The sequence below is a fragment of the Heloderma suspectum genome, chromosome 2 (assembly GCF_057233095.1).
Source record: "Heloderma suspectum isolate Gila_16-S chromosome 2, 16-S_ref, whole genome shotgun sequence".
Lineage (NCBI taxonomy): Eukaryota > Metazoa > Chordata > Lepidosauria > Squamata > Helodermatidae > Heloderma > Heloderma suspectum.
The window spans coordinates 177,539,002-177,557,141 of record NC_139459.1 but is presented as its reverse complement, the minus strand read 5'-3'; the positions used below and the strand labels follow the sequence as shown (position 1 = coordinate 177,557,141).

General features: G+C 46.9%; 1 protein-coding gene across 2 annotated transcripts in view; it reads left to right on the top strand.

Annotated features, from left to right (window-relative positions):
* The window catches only part of ATP13A1 (ATPase 13A1), a 48,489-nt gene that overhangs the window by 25,082 nt on the left and 5,267 nt on the right, over window positions 1–18,140 (top strand). The window contains exons 9-20 of one of the 2 annotated variants that reach the window (XM_084836428.1): window positions 355–410; window positions 1,940–2,066; window positions 3,867–4,004; window positions 5,318–5,438; window positions 6,956–7,113; window positions 7,711–7,886; window positions 10,655–10,765; window positions 11,950–12,075; window positions 13,274–13,382; window positions 14,517–14,716; window positions 16,160–16,256; window positions 17,801–17,985. In XM_084836428.1, coding sequence (XP_084692554.1) covers window positions 355–410; window positions 1,940–2,066; window positions 3,867–4,004; window positions 5,318–5,438; window positions 6,956–7,113; window positions 7,711–7,886; window positions 10,655–10,765; window positions 11,950–12,075; window positions 13,274–13,382; window positions 14,517–14,716; window positions 16,160–16,256; window positions 17,801–17,985 — 1,604 coding nt within the window. The remainder of the gene's footprint in view (window positions 1–354; window positions 411–1,939; window positions 2,067–3,866; window positions 4,005–5,317; window positions 5,439–6,955; window positions 7,114–7,710; window positions 7,887–10,654; window positions 10,766–11,949; window positions 12,076–13,273; window positions 13,383–14,516; window positions 14,717–16,159; window positions 16,257–17,800; window positions 17,986–18,140) is intronic. The other variant, XM_084836429.1, reaches the window with a different exon arrangement.

Below are 18,140 nucleotides of genomic sequence, written 5' to 3'. Positions count from 1 at the left end.
AAACAAACTCCCAACTTCAGAGGGAAAAACCAAAATCCACACTGATGTCTGACGCCATGTGATGACTTGTCCTTCAAGGGTTCCATGGAATAAGCTCACATGTAAATGAAGGTTCCCAAATAGCAGACGAAAGGTTTATTCTTTAATCCAAATATGAACCAAGTACCAAAATAATCTCTCTGCTAGGAGCAGGCTAACCAAAAACACCTCGTTAGTTAAATACTCTACAGCTCTGCTGGGAAACAGTTAATCTTAATGAGAGATTACACCACACTGCATGGCTTGACATGGTTAGGTGAAACTTGCTTCATGCTAATACCTTGTGTAATACCTTTCCCTTCCTTTCCTTTACAGCCGTCGATAATGGGTGCGTGGCCTATGTTCTGAGGACAGGCTTCAACACATCTCAGGTAAGAAGCAAGTGAAGAGCCACTGCCCTTATGTGAGACAGCAGAAACATGTGTTCATATTTGTTTAGATGAATTAGTCCCAGCTCAGGATCCAGAAACCAGAGGCTTGTGTGGTTAATTAAGTTACCAATATGGGAAATGTAACTCCACTTTCAAGAGCCTTTAGTTATCCAGGGGCATTGTCCCTCATTGTTTCCTCACTTCTGATAAACCTTATAACTCTCGGCGGGGGGGCGACATTAAGTTAGCTGATCTTATAACACTAGTGTAAAGCCCGTGTCGCCATGGGCTGTAGTAGTCTGAGAATGATTAGATGAAAATATGTTTGGCTGTTTCCCTTGCAAATGGAACAACTTTCAGGGGGCATTTCCTTCTTTCCCTCCCTTTTCCTCTATCAACTTTCCAATTATGCCCTGCATCAGCTTCCCTTCAGTGAGCACCCCAATAATATGACCTCTTCCCAGTACATTAAAGCAAGCCTCCCCCCGCCATAGCAAAGGGGGAGTCTTCCAACCCACCTCCCTCCTCTCATTCACCCACACAATTAGCCTCTCTCCTTCTAGTAAGAGCCCCCTCCTGTTACAGGAAAGCATAGACAGACTCACCCCTGTTGCAGAGACAGACTCTGTTGCAGGGAAAGGGGGTGTTCCATGCCCTCACCCAAGAAGCTCAACCCCCATACTCACCTTCACCTAGGCCTGAAAAACAAAGGTGAGACGGGGGGGGGGGGGGTGGAAAGAAGACAAAACATCATCTTTCTCTCACCTTCCCTGAATCAGAGCCATCCAAAATGGCACCAGTCTTGCACCCCATCCACTCCTGCCACATCGCTCTGCCCACTACACCCATCTCTCTCTGACACACATACACAAACTCCATCCGCACACAGGTCATCACGGGAGGACCACCAGCTGCCCCTCCCTCCTTGCACTCTGATTCATCCCTTCAAAGCAATACAATCTGTGGTAGGGAGCATGGCCGTTGCCCCTAGCAACTGCCCCGAGACCTAGCAGCGCCCCATGAAACCTGCCTATGAAGAAAAACAAATAAAAACAAACCCAAACAATAACAGGAAAAAGGAAAGTGGGAGGATGCAGGTAATGGAGGTCGAAAACTTGATATCAGATCAGGCACTGTTTGGCATGGAGCAAATAAACCAGCACTGAACCACAGAGCAATAGGAGACCATTCGGCATGGAGCGAATACACATACAGTTTTGCTGGTAAAGCTTGAGCTTTGAACTTCTTCAAGTTTCAAAATTTTCTGCACATCTACACTGCTCAAACTTCAGCTTAAAAAAAATGAGCAAAATCAGTCTCTAGTAATAAGCGTTACACTACCGTATTCTTATATCGATGCCCCGGGGAGCAAAGTCCTTCCTCTTTTAGAAGAGCAGGATGGCCCTTTCAGTCTCGCTACAGCCTGGAGGCAAGTGATAACATTCCCTTATGTGCTCCATTCTCTCAACGACTCCTCTGAGGTGGTATGTGATAACTGTCTCCCACTGACAACTCTTCCTTCCTCTCAGGGGAAGCTTCTGCGTACGATCCTGTTTGGTGTGAAGCGGGTGACAGCCAACAACTTGGAGACCTTCATCTTCATCCTCTTCCTGCTTGTCTTTGCCATTGCTGCTGCAGCCTATGTGTGGATCGAAGGTAATCCTTAATCTCTCTGAACCCTGGTGATGGGCTTCTAAAAGTGGGCGTGGTATCTGTGGGGGCATGGGTTGGTGTTCCTCAGAAGGGCCATGCAATCAGTGCGGCTGCCTTAGCGTTAGATGGAGTGGGATTTCACACAGGCTGTCCTTTCCTGGACTATGGATTGTTCTGGTATGTTTCTGCTGCCCAAAAACAACAAGGAGGATCAAAAATAGCTGTAAAGGCCAAAAACAAGGCAAGTGTTTCAAGATGTGTGTCTTTATCAAGGGGAATTGTTTACTTGCTCCTAATGCTTCCTAATTTGAACTGTGGTGCTGGAGAAGACTCTTACGAGTCCCCTGGACTGCAAGGAGGTCAAATCAGTCAATCCTAAAGGAAATCAACCCTGACTGCTCATTGGAAGGACAGATACTGAAGCTGAAGCTCAAATATTTTGGCCACCTAATGCGAAGAGAAAAGTCACTGGAAAAGAAGACCCTGATGCTGGGAAAGACTGAAGGCAAAAGGAGAAGGGGGCAGCAGAGGATGAGATGGCTAGATAGCATCACCAATGCAATGAATATGGACTTGAGCACACTCCAGGAGAGAGCGCAGGACAGGAAGGCCTGGCGTGCTATGGTCCATGGGGTCACGAAGAGTCGGACACGACTGAACAACAACAACAACAATGCTTCCTAAGGAGCTACTTGGGGTTATCTCCCTTCTTGTTCACCCAAAATATCTCTGTTGCCCTCATCTATGGTTTTCCATCTCCTGTTTAGAAGTACATGCAGCATGCAGTACTGAAGTATTGAGATCAGGGGTGTGGATCCTCGGACCCAGGAGCCAAATCCAGCCCTCCTGGGTTCTCCAGATAGGCACTCCTCCCTTCTCCTGGCCCCACCCTTTTCCCCCAATTACCTATTGTTTGGTAGTTTCCCAACTTATGTAGGTTTTCCCCCATTCTAAAACGTTGAAATGCCTCTCCTAAGCTTAGTTACTGGCAGTAAGACCTTTAAGCTATGATATGCTGGCTTTTGGGCCCTGCTTTCTTTGTCTTTGGCCCTGTCTGCCACTGGAATGCAGCCCCCAAGAGTGTCTCTGAAATTGAATTTGGCCCTCAGACTGAAAAAGGTTCCCCACCCCTAATTTATATTTGACCTTTCCCTGTTGTGAAGATTGGGGCTGGGTAACTACTCTTTTTCTTTATCTCATATCCTCCAAGCAACCCTGTGTGGTATATAATTCCCATTTTACAGTTGGTTATTGAACCTGAAATACAGGCCTCCGAGTGAATCCACTGACTCCAGGCTCTAAAGTACCTTTGCTCAAGATTCCAGTAGCTGAAGCATGCTTTTAAATGGGAGGAATGCTTCATCCTTATATCTGAAAAGTTTTCCATTTCCAGGGTATAGGAAGAATAGCTGCCTGCCCTCAGGAGCCCACGGCCTGTGTTTCTACACAAGTCACTGTTCTGGATGTGCCTCCTCTCTGGGCAGGTAGTTCTGCTGCATCTCTGCATGATCCATTGACACCCAATGCAGAGAGAGACAGCAGAAATACCTGCCCTCATTGGAGGCTGATTAGAAGGGGACAAGGCTAGAACAGCAAATTGTGCAGCGGTTCATAGGGCACCATCCTCTCTGGGCGGAGACTTTGAGATCACAGGGGACAAAGTCATAGTATACTACTAGTTCTTTTGTAGAACATTAGTGTCTTTTGGCTTGCAGTTTAGGAATTAAAGCTTTGAAGTCCATCTTATTGATGGTCTGCATAGCAGTAAAATGGCACAAATGTGTATCTGCTCCTCTTTCCAAGGCACCAAGGACCCCAGCAGGAACCGTTACAAGCTCTTCCTGGAATGCACTTTAATCCTCACCTCGGTTGTCCCCCCTGAACTCCCCATTGAGCTCTCCTTGGCCGTCAACACCTCACTCATTGCTCTCGCCAAATTGTGTAAGTTCCAAGAAAATGAGATTGCACACTTTGAAATTGCAGGATATCAAATTGGTGACTTTTTTTTTTTTCCTTCATTTCTAGGAAGCATCCCTATTTGATTTTACAACTTGTCCTGCCCCTTGGTTCAGAGCAGTTCACTAACTTTTAATTGTAATTGTAGGATACTGTGGCCAACAACGTTTGAACATTGTGTCCTTAAATAAAGCACACCATAAAGCAATGTTGCTTATGTAACAGTTGACTAGATGTAGGAGTTTTGCAAGGGATTACCGGGCTTCATCTGGTCCACCAGGCAGCAACACAGCCCTGCACTGATTCCCTCCCAATTTCCCATGGACTTCAGATCACAGGGGGGAGGGGGTTCATACTCTCCATGCATCCTCCTCTCCCTCCTCACAGTTCTTGCTTTAAGGTTCAGCAAGCCATGAAGGAGGCCTTTGCCTGTGCCTTCTGAGGCTTCATAGGTCCTCTGCCTTCCCCAGGAGATAGCTGGGGTCCTTTGGCCTGAGAATTGTATCCCTGACACAGTGGCAACGGATCCATAGAGCCATAGTTCTTGGTGCCACTGTTTTTGTTGTCCAATTCCTTCTGCTCTTTGGTTGTTGGACAGAGCAGCTGCTGGCTGTGGTCTCCAGGTAGCCCTGTGCCATGATCTGGGCTCAGATCCCAGACCCTCAATTTAAAATAGAATTAGCCTTATAAATATGCATTTTAAAAACACGTTACTAAAATATTAAAATAAACCTTTTCCACATTGTTGTAGTATGTTGTTTATTTCATTTCTATCCTTCCCGATAGCTGAAACCGGACTGTTCAGAAAAATTACAAATCACAAATACATGAGACAAAAACATATAAAATCTTTAACGTACAAAACTTAAAAACAATTTAAACAGCCAAGACATTTACGGTAAGATACTGGACCAGATAAAAACAACTGATATAAATGCTTCATCACTAAGTTCTTTCTCAAATAGAAATGTCTTACATTTGCCCTCTGATAGGTGGACGTGCACACACACACACACACACACACACAAACACACCCCCCCCGACTTCCTGTAATTACGTGGCATGGGCACATTATCTTCTGTAATAGCTCCTGCGCATATATGCACTTGCTCTCCTGATTTCCTCTCTATTTCGAGACAGATGGGTGTGATGGCAAGGTCCGCACCCTGAGGGGAAGGTATTTTAACATTATTAACCGCAATGAATGAGTGTGTGGGGTAGGGTAAAATAATGAGTAAGGGACATAGAGACTGCTGACATTGCATGCTCACACACACACACCCTTTGTCTTCTTGCAGATGTTTACTGCACAGAACCATTCCGCATCCCCTTTGCAGGCAAGGTCCAGATTTGCTGCTTTGACAAAACTGGCACACTCACCAGCGACAACCTCGTGGTGAGGGGTGTGGCTGGGCTCAGGTAGGTCTGGGGTGAGAGAATGCAGGATGCTGGGGAGAGGCGTTCAGAACTATCTTCCAACCAAAGTCTTCTGACTTGCCGACACCCTTCCTTCCTTCCTTCCTTCCTTCCTTCCTTCCTTCCTTTGTATTCTGAAGCAATAATAGAGATACCCACACAGGGCATTCTGCTTTTTCAAAAAAATCAGACTTCTGCGTCAAGGTCACCCTAATTCTGTAACACAGAAGCTGAATTCTGCATTTGGTGTAAATTCTGCAGATTTGTATGATTAATTTTGCCCAGTTATGTCTGTGCTAGTCAAGGGAGGAAGAGTGAAGCATTTATGGCAAAGAAGCCTCACCATCTGACCACTGGGAATCATATTCAGACAGTGCCTCTCTGGCTTTGGAAATGTCACTTTCTAGCATAGCTTCATAGCCATAAGAGCTAGAAATGTTTTTAATGGAAGCTGGGATTCTCAGAAAGCTGGGTTCTGTGGCTGATGTTGCATTTTGGCCTTTTTCTGTGGAATCATGGCGCACACGCACAACCTTGCATACACAGAGCCAGGTACCTTCTGTACTCCATATAACTTCACACATTTCTTAACATTTAGATGACTTCAGGTTCCTGTGTCAAAAAGCAAGCAGATCAGTAATCCAAGATTTCTGTATGTCCATTCCAAGCTAAACAAATCTGGCAAAGTTCCGCATTTTGCAGTACATTGAAACAATCACTTGAACAAACTTGGGGCCACTCACAGAACTCCACCTTGGGCTTGTTTTCCTTCCACAACAGTGATTTTTTTATTTGATCTGGATTGGTTGTCTTCAGTGCTTCATCCCAAGCCCAGGTGGTGCTTTTGTCCTGAAGAAGCTTTTTAAAGTGATATGTCAGGCTGGGATTTGGAGCATTTGGCAGAATACTTGTATGATTGCTTTACCACATTCATCCTCTTTTAATCTGGGTGGAAAGTCTGCATGGATTAAAAACAAGCCCAAAATTGGCCATGTGAAATAGTGTTTGATTTGGAATTAGTTGTTTAACCACAGGTTGCAGATTCAGGTGTCAGGGCAAACTGTGGTTTGAGAAAACAAGGACATCTTCTGTTAATGCATGTGTGCGAGAAGAAGTGGAGGGAGCAGTCCTTACTTACTCGTGATACTCCAAACCATAGTTTAAAGCAAGGGTGAGGAACCTACAGCCCTCCAGATGTTGTTGGACTTCAACTCCCACCATCATTGGCCATACTGGCTGGGGCGGATGGGAGTTACGAGTCCCGCAACATCTGGAGGGCCACAGGTTTCCCACCCCTGGTTTAGAGGACAGTAGATCCAATGTCTGAATGCACCCACTTCGTATACTTCTTAAAATCTCGTTTCCACAGTGATGACAGGTAAAGCTTTATGTTCACCGCAATAATACTCTGCCTCTTTCTTGTTAACTCCTGTCTCACAAGGATATCAGGAGTTAAAGCAAACTAAGATTTTGTTAAGCTGAAGTAACAATGTCAGTGTGGCCTTTTGCTCTTGCTGCAGAGACGGGAAAGATGTGACCCCTGTGTCCGACATTCCTGTTGAAACCCACCGGGTCATTGCCACTTGCCACTCCCTGATGCAGCTGGATGACGGGACGCTGGTGGGCGACCCACTGGAGAAAGCCATGCTGACTGCAGTGGAATGGACTCTGACCAAAGGTAGGCTTGCTTAGCATCTGAGCGATGAAGCTGCTCCTTCCGGCCCTCTGTCGTGCAAGTCCGTAGCATCTTCCAGGCAGAGGTGTGAAATGGCGCTTTTCTGGGGTGCCATTAGCAAAGAAGCCGGTAACTGCCCACGTCCATTCTGCCCTAAGCAGAGTTTGTGCAGGTCTTGCCCAAGGACGTGCTTCTGAACAAACAACAGTTCAGATTTTCATCTTCTCCACATGATGCTTGTAGTTGTCCCATGAGAACTGGGTCATTTAAAACCCCCTCCCACGATGACTTACTTTGAGAGGGCCTGCTCACCTCCTGGAGCAATACTTGGAACTAGTTATGGGTCAGTGTCTGAACAGTGCCCCAGTCCGTCTCTGGTGGCTTCTATACTTTCAGAAACCCCTTTGCACGCACAAAGAGCTGCCCCGGTGTGTTCCAAGGCTGCGGAAGGGGGAGCAGGTGCTCCCACCATTCCGATAAGGAACACATCCCTGGGGCACATGGGCCCCTTTGCCACCCCCAAGGGAGCCCCAGGAGAGAGGATTGCTGCTTGTGGTGCTGTTGAACCCTTTCAGGATTTCCCGATCTCTTTGTTTCCAGATGAGAAAGTTTTCCCCCGAAGTATTAAAACTCAGGGACTGAAAATTCACCAGCGCTTTCATTTTGCTAGTGCCCTGAAAAGAATGTCGGTCTTGGCTTCCTACGAGAAGGTCGGCTCCACTGATCTGTGTTACATTGCAACTGTGAAGGGGGCCCCGGAGATGCTGCACAGAATGGTGAGCAAAAGGGGGGTTGGGTGCAATTTCCTTTTTTTAATCCTCTAGTTTATCTTTTATCACCAGCTTCACCGTGGCATGAAAATAGCTGGCACCAGTGTATGAGAATCCAAGCAGGATTGGGCATATAGGGAAGATGGGTGGCCTAGTAGCTAGGGCCCTTTTAGATCACCCCAAAGGAGTTGCTTGCATCTGTCGTGGGTTGGCCTCGTTGTAGATGAGTACCTCATCCCCTGAATTGGGCAGACCAGAGATAACATGCTGGGGGGAGTGCCAGCAAACCCCAAATGTGCCATATAATTAAAGAGGAGAAATCCATGTGGGCCCTACTAAGAAGCATAGAGTATAAATTTTGCAAATAGTTCCATGTTAATTATTATCAGATAACATAGAGAGCGCTTACATTATCCCATTTTCAACCTCTTGTAAGATCCCCGCTCTGTTTTCAAAACAGTAGTAGGCAGTTTGGCAACACAGCTGTTAAGAAGGGTTAAACGGGGTCTTTGCTGGACTTTCAAGGACTGCTGGATCAGAACGTGGTCCAGCTAGTAGTCCAAGGCTGCGGCCAGCACTGATCAATGAGATGCCCCCGGGAAGTAGAACAAGATGGAGGCAGCTGCCCGCTGTTAGCTGCCCTCAGCATGTGATGATCAAGAGGTTTGCTGCCTCGGAATAGTGAGCTTAGATTTAGCTGTCATGTCTGGCGGCCACTGAAAGACCTATCCTCCGTTGTCTAGTATCTTTAAGCCATCTAGCAGCCATTGCAGCTTCTTGTTTTTAAGGAAGACCGTTTATGAAAGTACTATGTATGTGAGTACACACATGTTGTAATAGTCTGGCACATTCAGGGTTCTTCTTCTCTTACATAGTACACCTACAATTAAAGTTTCAACCGAGAAGGCATTGTGGACTGGTCTTCTGCCAAATGCTTGTATGAAACTGAAACTGATGCATAGCTGTAAATCTATATTTAAACTGTTCTTCAGTTTAGCTATTTTGGGTTGAGTTGGGGGAAGCTTACAATTAACTGCATCATGTATCTGATCTATATGTATAACATGGAACTATTTGGTTATCTTTAGTGTGATGCTGAAGTCTCCAACATTGGCTGTGATGGTACAGAATGTTCACACACATTCCAGCTGCTTAGTGAGCAAAGTGGTCAGAATGTTTGTAGTCCACCTTCTGTGACAGAAAAGAACTTTGCCCATTTGTATGGGATTTAGATAGGGGTGGGGAAGACCCTTTCACCCCACCCAGCATGGAAACCGAGCAAAAAGCAAAACATGAGCACATGGTATTTTCTTTGGTAAATAAGATTTGTAGCTCATCTCCCTGGTGTCCCAGACTCCTGTTTAGATGTTCTCTTATTTCTTCTGGTTCCCCTTCACAATGCATTTATCAATCCCTCCCTCCTACCTATTACCTGATTTATACAGTAACAGCTGGATAGCATTTGGCATTCTCCAGCAAAGTCTTGTGAGAGATAGTGAGGGCGTGGCCCTGCCCCCTTTTGGCTCCACCTGTGCCCACCACTGGTATCCAATCCCTGACAGATTACCTCGGGGGGCGGGGAGATTCTCTTCCTCCCTGCCCGGCTTGGAAACACAGCAGGTTCCCAGAGCAGGAAGAGAGCGCTCTGCCCCAGCTCTGTCAACTCAGTTGGGCTTCAGCGCTGGGAAGGGAGAAAGAGGCTTTTCAGCACAGAAACATAGCAGGCTGAGGAAGAGGGCATGATGAGGCCAAGGGGGGGTGTGGATGCTGCGGGCCAGACAGGAACATGCCAAGGGCTGGATATGGCCCAGGGGCCAGCGCTTCCCCACCCCTAGATTAAACCTCAAGCGAGGTCTCAGGCCTACCGTTTGGTGGCAGGCTGATGACTGGAAAGAGGTTCCAGGAGGTAGGGGTACTAAGGGCAAGGAAGCCCCAAAGCAAAGTGGCTGACGAAAGGATGCCGAGTAGCCAGGGGGAGGAAGAACAGGAACCTGAGGGAGAGGGGTGGATGGGGGAGACGGGGAACTAAGACGATTTGATATACTGATTTAAACTAACTATCCAGTGTTATGGCTGCAGGTGTCTAGTATGCTCTATATTAGCAGCTTCCCCTCTCAGATTCCAAATGTTTGGGCGGGGGAAGAGATTTTCATCTCAAAATACATATTGAAGGATTTTGGCAAATGCATTCTGCATAGTTGCCCATGTGTCCAGCTAACTTGTTAATTCTCTGTGTGGTCAGGAGCTGAAAGAAGGGAGCATGGACACCCAACATTTACAGGGCTTAATACTCTCCCTGCTTAGCTCCAAGTGAACATGCTCTATGGTTTTGCAGGGCCCTTTTTGTCTTAGGTACACTGACATTTCAAAAAGTGCCCTTCACTGTACCCTATTCCCAGTGTGAGACTTACAGAGTTTACCATGTGCTCTCCCTCTAGTCTCCTCACCTTTATATGAGAAAAGTTTTACATAGCCAATCCTGCCAGCCTGGTTAAAAAAAACAATTCTGCCTCCTCAGTGTTTTCCCCCGAAAGGGTAGCCCAACCCACACTTCTTAGGGGCGCAGTATTTTTCATAGGATTTTCCCCTTTGCCCAATGATGGGGGAGATACTCTCCAAGCTTGAGGCTGACTAGCTATACTGCCAAGACTGAATCATGGAGGCAATAGCTCTGCTATCCCTTGTAGTGGACAATGAGGCCTGTACTGTGTTGTTATTTTTTTCTTCCAAGTTCTGTCTTGACTGTCCCTCTTACTCCTCTTTTTCTTGTGTAGTTCTCTCAGTGCCCAAGTAGCTACAACGACATCCACACAGAGATCTCGCGGGAAGGAGCCAGGGTCCTAGCACTTGGCTACAAGGAACTGGGACACCTCACTCATCAGCAGGTAGACTTTGGTCCCCCATCCCCTGTCCCTCCTGGACTGTACAGGCTGGCACACTCCACATGCTCTACCAGGAGCCTGCTGCTATGGCAGGTGCATCTGTGAATGCCAGATCCATGGCCCCCCTGACTCAGCCGTGCTCTTCTCAAAGCAGGGAGGAAAGAAGGTGCTGAAGAATCTTTTGTATTTATAGATAATGGCGTCAGTGCCCAGCTGTCTGTCTGTCTGTCTGTCTCTCTCTCTCTCTCTCTCTCTCTCAGTCCCTTTTCTTTTGCAGGCTGGGCAGGATCCTTCAGAGTGCAGAATAAGCAGAGCAGGGCTGTTTTTCTGGTGGCGAGGGTGATATGCAGCCTTCCTGGAAGGCTGCTTATTGAGTGTTCTGGTGCTGCACTGAGCCCAGAAGTTACCTGGTTCTTGTTTGCAAGGTTTACAACCAGTGGACAAGGGCAGCATAGAGGGAGAGGCTAGGAGCTGACAAATGAGGGCAAGGTAATGGGCAATGGAGGTGCAGGCAGTGTGGCATGGTTTTGGCTAAGGCTTTTGTTGGGCAACTGTGGTATGAAAGGGAGATGCCCTTGATGACTTTAGAGGAAAAGACTGTGTGGGGCATAATGAAGGACTAGGACGGAAGGCAGAAAGATGGGAGAGGGGAGGATATGAAAGGGGTTGGAAGACAGTGAATTCGTTATTCTATGTGGTGGAGGAAGTGATCACATGAGAGAAGATACAGTGGAGGTGGGGAGTTTAAAGCCTGAGATCAAGAAGTTCTGCAGTGAATGCAAAGAGGGACAGAGAGGAGTGATGTGGAAGAGGAGGGCAGCTGAGTCACTGGCAAGTCCGTGGGAATGGGCTGCCCTAGGAAGGGGCTGGTCTTTTCCTCTAATCGAGGCCAGGTGCCATTTAAGAGGAGGTGGGTGACTAACTCAGGACAAGGGTGGAATGAAACTAGGAAATGATCTCTGGCCTGAGCTCTCCAAGACAGGTTTAGATGGAATCTGGATTCTCTTTTTTAACATCTCTTGATTATCAAGCAAGCTCTGGAACGGGCTGGTTTCCAAAGCGATTTCAGTGTTGCAGTTAGCTGGCTGAGGCTCACCCTAAAAGCAGGATGCAAATTCCCATTTCTTTATGTGGGCCATCTGAATTTAAATGGTTATGCTCACCTTTGTTCTTTTTCTCATCTAAAGGCACGAGAGATAAAGCGGGAGGCACTTGAGTGTGACCTGCGGTTTGTGGGCTTCATTGTGGTCTCTTGTCCCCTAAAAGTGGACTCCAAGCCAGTCATCCGCGAGATCCTGAATGCTTCGCATCATGTGAGTGAAACAAAGATGTTCTGGCTCAGAGATTGTGGAAGACACAGACATGGTGTGTTGGCAACCTAGGCAAGCTGATAGGCAACCTAGGCAAGCTGATAGGCCAACCTGCATAATGCCACCTGCTTTCCTAATACTCCATCCCCTCCTCCCACTTGCCTGCAATCTTCATTTTCCTTTTGCTGCAGCTTTGAGCATAAAGAAAGGCTTGCCTCATAGTGGCCATAACATAAACAGAAGCACAGCTCTAATAAATGCAAGGGTGTGGCATGGAGTTCACCCTTCACATGCCTTGCTTGCCCTCTAGCTGAGTGGAAATTTCCAGGAACATACCTGCATTTGCAGAAAGAAAGCTGTGTACACTAATAATCACACACAACTAAATCAGCTAGGGCAGCAAGCTTTCTGGAGAAGGACTGCTGAAGAAAAGATAAGAATTTTAAGAAGAGTCCTGCAGGGTCAAATCAAAGGTCTGACCAGTCCAGCATCTTGGTTTGGCCACTCAAATGCCTCTGGGAAGTCCACAAGCTGAGCATAAAGGCAGTAGCCCTCTCCTGCTATTTGCCACCAGCACCTGGTTTGGGGAGGTACGTGCTGCTGAACAACATGGAGGTCTCACTTAGCTGTTGTAGGTAAATGAACATCCCAGGGCTGCCTTTCTTGCAAAGTATGGGGGGGTGGGGGGATGGAGAAGCAGCAGGCTTTCCTTCCTGCAGTATAGGTATTCCCCATCCCAGTCCATTGTGTGAGTTGGGATACTGCAGTTCTGGGGATAGATCAGAACTCTCCTTTAAAAAAAAAAACAGTGGATGGGATTGAGAGTTGGAGGGGTGTTTTGAAAGGCCCATATGTCTTAGTAGCTGAACTCACAGCATTGCTGCTGATGGTGGAGAGTTGCTGAAATAGAGGAATGTGCCCTGAATGTTGCCCAGGAGAGGTTTGTTTCCCTCATCAAAAATGTCTTTCCAAATCTGCACAGGGAAAAAAAGCATAAATTTCAGCAGAGAACACATTTTGAGGTGTGACATGCTTTTGCACTGATCTGTATGCATGGTGTACAAATTGCAGATTTAAGGAGTATTTCTAAAACAAATTTCCAACACTGCTGAGCTCAGTCTGTGCAGCATATGTGGAGTGCACCTCCAGCTCCTGCATTTGAAGAATTTCACTTTAGCCTGCCTCTTTTCCCCCTCCTCAGGTGGTGATGATAACAGGTGACAACCCACTGACTGCATGCCACGTCGCCCAGGAGTTGCACTTCACCCAAAAGGAACAGACACTAATTCTGCAGCCACCTAGTAACAAAGGTAAAAAGGCTCCAGGAGGGAGGGAAGAAAGGCTGCTACCACTCTGAACATAAGAAGAGCTGTGCTAGATCAGACCAAAGGCCTACCTAGTCCAGCATTCTGTTCCCACAGTGGCCAACCAGCTGCCTGTGGGAAACCCACAAGTAGGACATGAGTGCAATAGCACCCTCCCGCCCATGTTCCCCAGCAGCTAACATACATATGCGCACTGCTTCTGATACCAGAGCTAATACAGAGCCATCAGGACTAGTAGCCGTTGATAGCCTTACTCTTCATGAATTTGTCTAATGTCCTTTTGAAGCTGTCCAGGTTGGCAGCCACTGCTACAGCCCATGTTAGAGAATTCCATAGTTTGACTATGTGCTGTGTGAAGAAGTACTTCCTTTTATCTTCCTGAATCTCCCACCATTCAGCTTCATTAAATGACTCAAGGTTCTAGTATTAGGAGAGAGGAAGAAAAACATTTTGCACAGTGTGTTTGCCATTGTGGACTCCAGAACGTAATGCAGGATTTCCTGTCTGAGACAGCGAGTCTTGGGCTAGGCACAGTCACCGGCAGCCAGTGAAACTATGTAATCTGAGCTCTTTCTGGCATACGGCTAGGGTAGTGGTTTTCAAACATTATACCTTCAGCAGGAACCCTTCCCACATGGATTGTCAGGCAAAGAACTACCTGTGTGTTGTACCGAATTCTGGAGTGTGTTCTAGGGTGCACACATAGCTCGTGCATGCGGGCTAAGGCTCTGGGGCATCACTTACCACCCATGAGAACTGAGAATGCACCCTAGAACACATCTAGGGTTTGGCAGGCTGGGTAAGCAGTGGTGGGCAAACGTCCTTGTAGGGTTGCTTGTCTGCCATTATTGATCTTCTCATTGACGATCCTGGGATACATGTGTGTGGAACCCCAACCTGTGTTCCAAGGAAATGATTAGCAAGAGGATTCCTATCAGTTTTAACTAGAGCGGCCCAACTAAATTGATCTATTTTCATTTGTTTATGTAGCCACATTGGGAAACGGTGAGCTTGGCTATGGGATAAAAATTCAAGGAACAAATTGAGTTTGCGGGGTGCAGAACAGACAACGCCTCCTCATGCTCTTGCCTCTTTTTTAATCAGCCACCTCTGTTCCAGGTTCCAGCTGGCAGTGGCAGTCCATCAGCGGCACTGTCACTCTCCCAATTGTCCCACAGTCAGTGAAGGAGCTGACCAGAAACCACAACCTGTGCGTCACAGGGGAGGGCCTCTCTCAGCTCCAGGGGGTGGACCCACAGCTGCTGCTTAGGCTCATCCCACATGTGCAGGTCTTTGCACGCGTCGCACCCAAGCAAAAGGTGAGAGGTTCTTCCACCAACACAACATCCGCAAGTCCCCTCGGTGCCTGTACCCAATAAAGATACAGGTTTTATTTTTAACGAAGGAGTGCCTAGTGCACCTATGCCCCCCCCCCACACACACACACAGATGCTATGTGGTGCAGGGGTGGGAAGCATCTGGCCCTCTAAATGTTGGACTCCAACTCCCATCAGCCCCAGCCAGTATGGCCAGTGATCAGGGCGTATGGGAACTGTAGTCCAACACATCTGAAGGGCTACATGTTCCCCAGGCCTCCTCTATAGCTTAGTGGAATAAACTGACAGCTTACAACCTTGGACTATCACAAGGCCTTTGGGAGAAACAACGGAGCGAACGATGGAGAGGGAAGCCCCAAGCTTGCACTCCTAATCAGCCATGAAGTGCGTGAGGTGGCCTTGTGCTAGTCACTGTATCTAAGCTAAATCTATCTCCCAGGGAGATTACTGTGAGGATGAAAGATGGGAAAGCCCACATATGATTCCCTGAGCTCCTTGGAGGCAGCTGAAATAATAATAAATGTAATGGAAACAACATTGTCTTTTCTCAGAGCAACTTCTGTTAGTTTTAAGTCTGTGCAAGCTTTCACTTTATTTCATTTATTACATTTCTATACCACCCAAAAGCCAAAGCCCTCTGGGCCATTTACAAAGATTAACTTGGTGTCACTCAAACATGCGCACTCTCATACACAGACGGAAGCTGATCCAGTGTGTGAGATGTCCTTGTACATTTTTTTAATCACTTGCCACCTGCCATAATAGAGCCACAAAATCATCAGCTAGGCGGAGCAATGACCTTATTGGGAACAGGTAGTTCTTAGGTCAAGCAGGCCTGCGAAAAGCCCCCTTCATCTCACACTCTGCTAACTTGCAGCTAAGGACACATCTGTACAGAGATTTTGGTAAGGGTACAGAAGTGAATTTGACATCCTTCTGCAACCTGCCATTACATACCCTGGTGGTGCCAACCACACAGCCCTTTCTCTTGGCTGCAAAGTAGTTGAGAAGGATTCCTCCTTTAATGAGGGATTGCTGCCGTACGTTTTCAGCACTGCAGTGCCACACTTGAGAGAATGGGAAAATGCCATGCAGAAATGTTCAGGGTTTGCCACAGTTGTTTGTAGGGCCCTGCTAAATCCATGCTATGTCCTTTCTAGGGATCCCAATGCCTTGTGCTCTGACTTGTAAAAATTTAACCCCTTGTTTTCCCACCAGCTAGAGTTCTCAAAACTGCTGAATTCATGAGGCTAGGGAGCCATCTCTTACTGCTCATCTTTCTGTGACTGCCAGTTTGAAATGAGGATATGGCAGCTGCCATGTAATTCTAACCCATGAGCGTTCACGGTAGCAGTGGGACGATGGCATGGATTCCCACAGAGGGTTGCAGGCCCCCTTCCGTAACTCTATATTTTCCCATTGCAGGAGTTTGTGATCACAACACTGAAGGGGCTTGGCTATGTGACGCTGATGTGTGGGGATGGGACCAATGATGTGGGGGCTCTGAAGCATGCTGATGTGGGTGAGTTTTAACTCAGTTAAAAAGGAGAAAGCCCTTTCCTGCATGCCTGACAAATGGGCCTCTGCAAGCGAGGGTGTCTTCAAAAGGGCCTCTCCTGCTTATCTTAGTAACTGAGCAGGTTCATACCGAGATAGGCAGTCCCTCAGGTAGCCAGGCCCTAAGCCGTTTAGAGTTTTAACGGTTAAAACCAAGATCTTGAATTGAGTTCAGAAAACAATTGGCAACCAGTGCAGATCATTCAGTATTGGGGTGATATGATCACATTACTGTGGACTGGTTGGTTAGCAGCCTACCTGCTGCATTTTACACCAGTTGACGTTTCCAGACATGCTTCCAGGATAGCCCCACACAGAGAGCACTGTAATATCTGTGATGTAAGCTGGCACACTAGACATAATTGTACAGATACCCTCCTCACCACCACTGCCACCTGGAGATCCAGGGACAGCGTAGGATCCAAGAGCACTCCCAGGCTACGAGCCTGGTCATTCTGTGGCAGCACGACCCCATTCAAAACAGGTTAATAGATAGGCTTACATACATGATGGATGGCAAACACCCAGTTAGAAGAGGCATTTCCCTACCCCTCACAGGAGGGAATGCCTCTTCTAATAGGGTATCTGCTGTGATGTGGGCCACCATCATCTAAAATAGGGGTGGGGAATATGTGGCTCATTGGCTATGCTGTCTATAGGGCTGATGGAAGTTGTAGTTCAGCAATATCTGGAGGGCCACACGTTCCCTGCCCCTGATCTAAAACCAAAAGAAGTAAACCTTTCTAGGACTGACACCCTGTTTAAAGAAAGCTTAGTCTGTTCATCTTGAGTTTTAGTTGCTTAGTGATTTTTAGTTGTTACTTTGCATCAGTTGCATAGTTGCATCAGTTGTTACTTTTCTAAAAAAGCCCCCTTAATTTTTAAGTGCTACATTTAATGTCAGAGCAGGCATCTTAGAGTCATTCTGCGTCTCTCACACAGGAAGGAACGCCTTTTAAAAGATGGTGCTTGTTATTTGCAATTTTTAGTACAAATTTTTATATTAAAAATGTTTTAATTGTAAGAATCCCCTGCCCTGATTTTTTTTTATAATAAATTCAGAATTACTGATTTATGTATGGGTGTATGCCTATGTAGTACATCCATTTGATTAAAAGTAAAATCAATACAGAGTTGACCAAATCAACCATATATAAAAAATAAAATAAAACTCACTAGGAGTTTTATTCATGCTTCCAAATCTCAAGAAAGGGCTGCCATGTATTTACATTTTTTTTGTAATTTTTGAAATCTGCTTACCTTCACTTAATCTTTGATTACGTAGGCTTTAAGCAAAATAGACTGGTGGTCCATTCACTTATTGTAGGCATTACAGAATTATGCCAATTGTTCATGATTGGCAGTTCCTCACTACCCCTTCTAAAAGGCTCCTTCCTGTCTCTCTTGGATGAGGAACACAGAACTCCAAAGGTGCCTGCCCCTGAAAGCAGCTCCCCTGGCAATGCTTGATGTCTCCTGTGCCATCAGCGATGTGATCCTTTTTTGCAGGGGTGGCTCTGCTAGCCAATGCACCTGAACGCATCCCAGAGCGCAGGAAGAGGCCTCGTGATGGGCCCACTGATGGGAGACCCGCTTTACCCACCTCCATGGTCGGGAGCAACATGAGGCCCACCTCCCGGGCTGCCAAGCACAGGGTCATGTCACACAGGGAGGAGCAGCTCGCCATGCAGCGGGTAAGTTGCTAGAGGTGCCTTCCTTCCCAGTCCTCTCTACGACCAGTGCCACCGCAGTGCTGACTTCAGGGCTATCTCTTCCTTTGTGAAACTCAAAGGAGGGGCAAAAAGACCATTCTGTGAGGCCCCATGCCAGTGCAGAGTATGCTGAAAGA